We start from the raw sequence: 2,190 nt of genomic DNA on the forward strand, positions 1-2,190 counted from the left end.
TTTTTTTTTTTTTTTTTTTTTTTTTTTTTTTTTTTTTTTTTTTTTTTTTTTTTTTTTTTTTTTTTTTTTTTTTTTTTTTTTTTTGTGTGTGTGTGTGTGTGTGGAGGAGAATGAGTGAAGATTGGAGTTATTTATGTATTCTTTCTTTGTTTTGGTTGCAGGACCCTAGATCTCTTGGTCAAGATGATGAGGTAATAATGTTATTTTAGATGATGGAGTGCTAGGTTTCTGTTTACTGTGGGAAGTTGGTTTTTGGTTAGAACACTGACATAGTTTTAGTGAGGTTCTTTAAGAATACGGTTTACAATGTATTAGCTAGGTGGTGGGTGCAGGACATCTTTTCATTTTCTGGTTTAAATTTTCTCAATTTTCTTACTGATCTGCCGTGTCCTTTGAGTACAGGATGTATATTTTGATGATGAATCTGCTGAGGTTGTTATATCATCACTTAGGCTTGGTGATGATCAAGGAAGGTGAGTTTCAAAATTATCAACTACAAAAAAACCAGCAAAATGCTTAGCTCTTTGACTATGATCATGCCTTCATATTTAGGTTTGTAATTGTGGCAAATAATCCTTTGTGAGATAAGTTCTTTGATGCCCCTTTATTGGATTGATCTTGTACTTCATAGTTACAACTTTTCGAAGTAAATGTGCTCTGATCGGATGTGACATTCACCTGACCTTGTTTGGATCGACATATGAAAGTACTCGACAGGACCATTGTTGCCTGGAAATTGTGTCGCATGGCAGATGACTATTTCACTAAAGCCTGGTCTTTATTATGTAGATGATCTGATCTAGTTTTGAACGATTTTGTTCTTATACCAACAGTCTTCTTGTTGAATCTCCAGGCTTGTTTCCTATGGTTCACGGCCCATTTGTAGGCATATTTACATATGCTTGAACACTTAGGATGGGATGTTGGGCGTGAAGAGGGAACTTTTCTTCATTATAATTCATCATATATTGATTCTTATCTTTGTAATGGCTATGGGAAAGTTCATCTAGGAAGTGTATGTGAACTTCCGATTGTGTCTGTTTTTCACGGGCTAGCTTCTTTTATTGATTGAGCTACTATGTGGAATGTATAATATGGAATGTTTCATTCTTGCCGCAGCCTATTCACCAACTCCAATTGGTTCGCATTCCAAGACGACAGAGTTAGTAGTGAAGCTGCAGGCACAGCACCCCCTGAGAGGATGGATGAGATTAACCTGAATGGAACTTCTAATGGTGGTAACAGCAGTAGTGATGATGAGGTCGTGATTGGCGAGGAGGAGTTGACCATTAGCAAGAATTCTGTGGTGGACACTTCCTGTTCAAAGTCGGGGCTTCCTGATAGATTTTCTGGGAGTGAACCTGCTGGTGACGGGATCTCAAACTCTGGGTTGAGTGCATCCAATGATTTGGGATTCTTCAGGTTTGAGACACCAGATGCTGGGGATATGTATGGAGACAGGCCTTTGCCTGACTGGGTAGGATGGGGTGAAACATCAGATTTGCAAGTTGGCGGTTCAAGAATGAACCCGTTTGAGGACAATGACAATTCTGATCCCAATGATTTGTCTCAAATTGAATTAGCAGCGCCCAATGTCAATTCTCCAACAAGGGGAGAAGCCTTTCTTCCAAATGGCTCTCCAACTACAACAGGCTCAAGCGATGGATCAGAAGGCAGTGATCAAAGTCAGAAAACTACAGCTGTGCCCTCATTGTTCGAAGAAGATGTTGAGTTCGTTGGTGTGGAGTTAGAGGGCACTGAAAAGGCTATGGAGCAGGCCCTCAAGGAGGGGATTGTTGGGGAAGCAGGGCCACTGAAGAGGAGCGTTGCCCCCAAGGTGACAGAAAAGGAGAATTCCGATGAAAATGAGGCTGGGATCAAGGAGTTCAATGATGCAAACTACTGGAGAGTGGATCATGAGGTTGCTGTTTTGGAATGATCATGGGTCAATCATATTACGTTATTTTAAGCCTGAAAAGGTGGTTTCCGACGGTCATGGACACCATTGCGGTTGGCATGAGCATCGGTGCTTGGGGCAGATATATGTACAGTATATTTTTGTTTCTATGTGGGAGATTGGATGGTAGAATACGTTGTGGGTGTCACTATTTACTTGTTACCCGACTATTATGCTTATTATTCAGGGTTTTTTTTTTTTTTTTTTTTTTTTTTTTTTTTTTTTTTTTTTTT

General features: G+C 39.5%; 1 protein-coding gene across 4 annotated transcripts in view; it reads left to right on the forward strand.

Annotated features, from left to right (window-relative positions):
* The window catches only part of LOC111491619 (serine/threonine-protein phosphatase 6 regulatory subunit 3-like), a 10,135-nt gene extending 7,973 nt beyond the window's left edge, over positions 1–2,162 (forward strand). Inside the window, exons 17-19 of one of the 4 annotated variants that reach the window (XM_023140598.1) lie at positions 162–191; positions 403–473; positions 1,120–2,162. In XM_023140598.1, coding sequence (XP_022996366.1) covers positions 162–191; positions 403–473; positions 1,120–1,939 — 921 coding nt within the window. In that variant the 3' untranslated portion in view covers positions 1,940–2,162. Of the gene's footprint in view, positions 1–161; positions 192–402; positions 474–552; positions 1,016–1,115 lie in introns of those variants that run through there. The other 3 variants (XM_023140597.1, XM_023140600.1, XM_023140599.1) reach the window with 3 other exon arrangements.
* The last annotated feature ends 28 nt before the right edge of the window (positions 2,163–2,190 follow it).

The sequence above is a fragment of the Cucurbita maxima genome, unplaced genomic scaffold (genome assembly GCF_002738345.1).
Source record: "Cucurbita maxima cultivar Rimu unplaced genomic scaffold, Cmax_1.0 Cma_Scf00016, whole genome shotgun sequence".
Taxonomy (NCBI): Eukaryota; Viridiplantae; Streptophyta; class Magnoliopsida; order Cucurbitales; family Cucurbitaceae; genus Cucurbita; species Cucurbita maxima.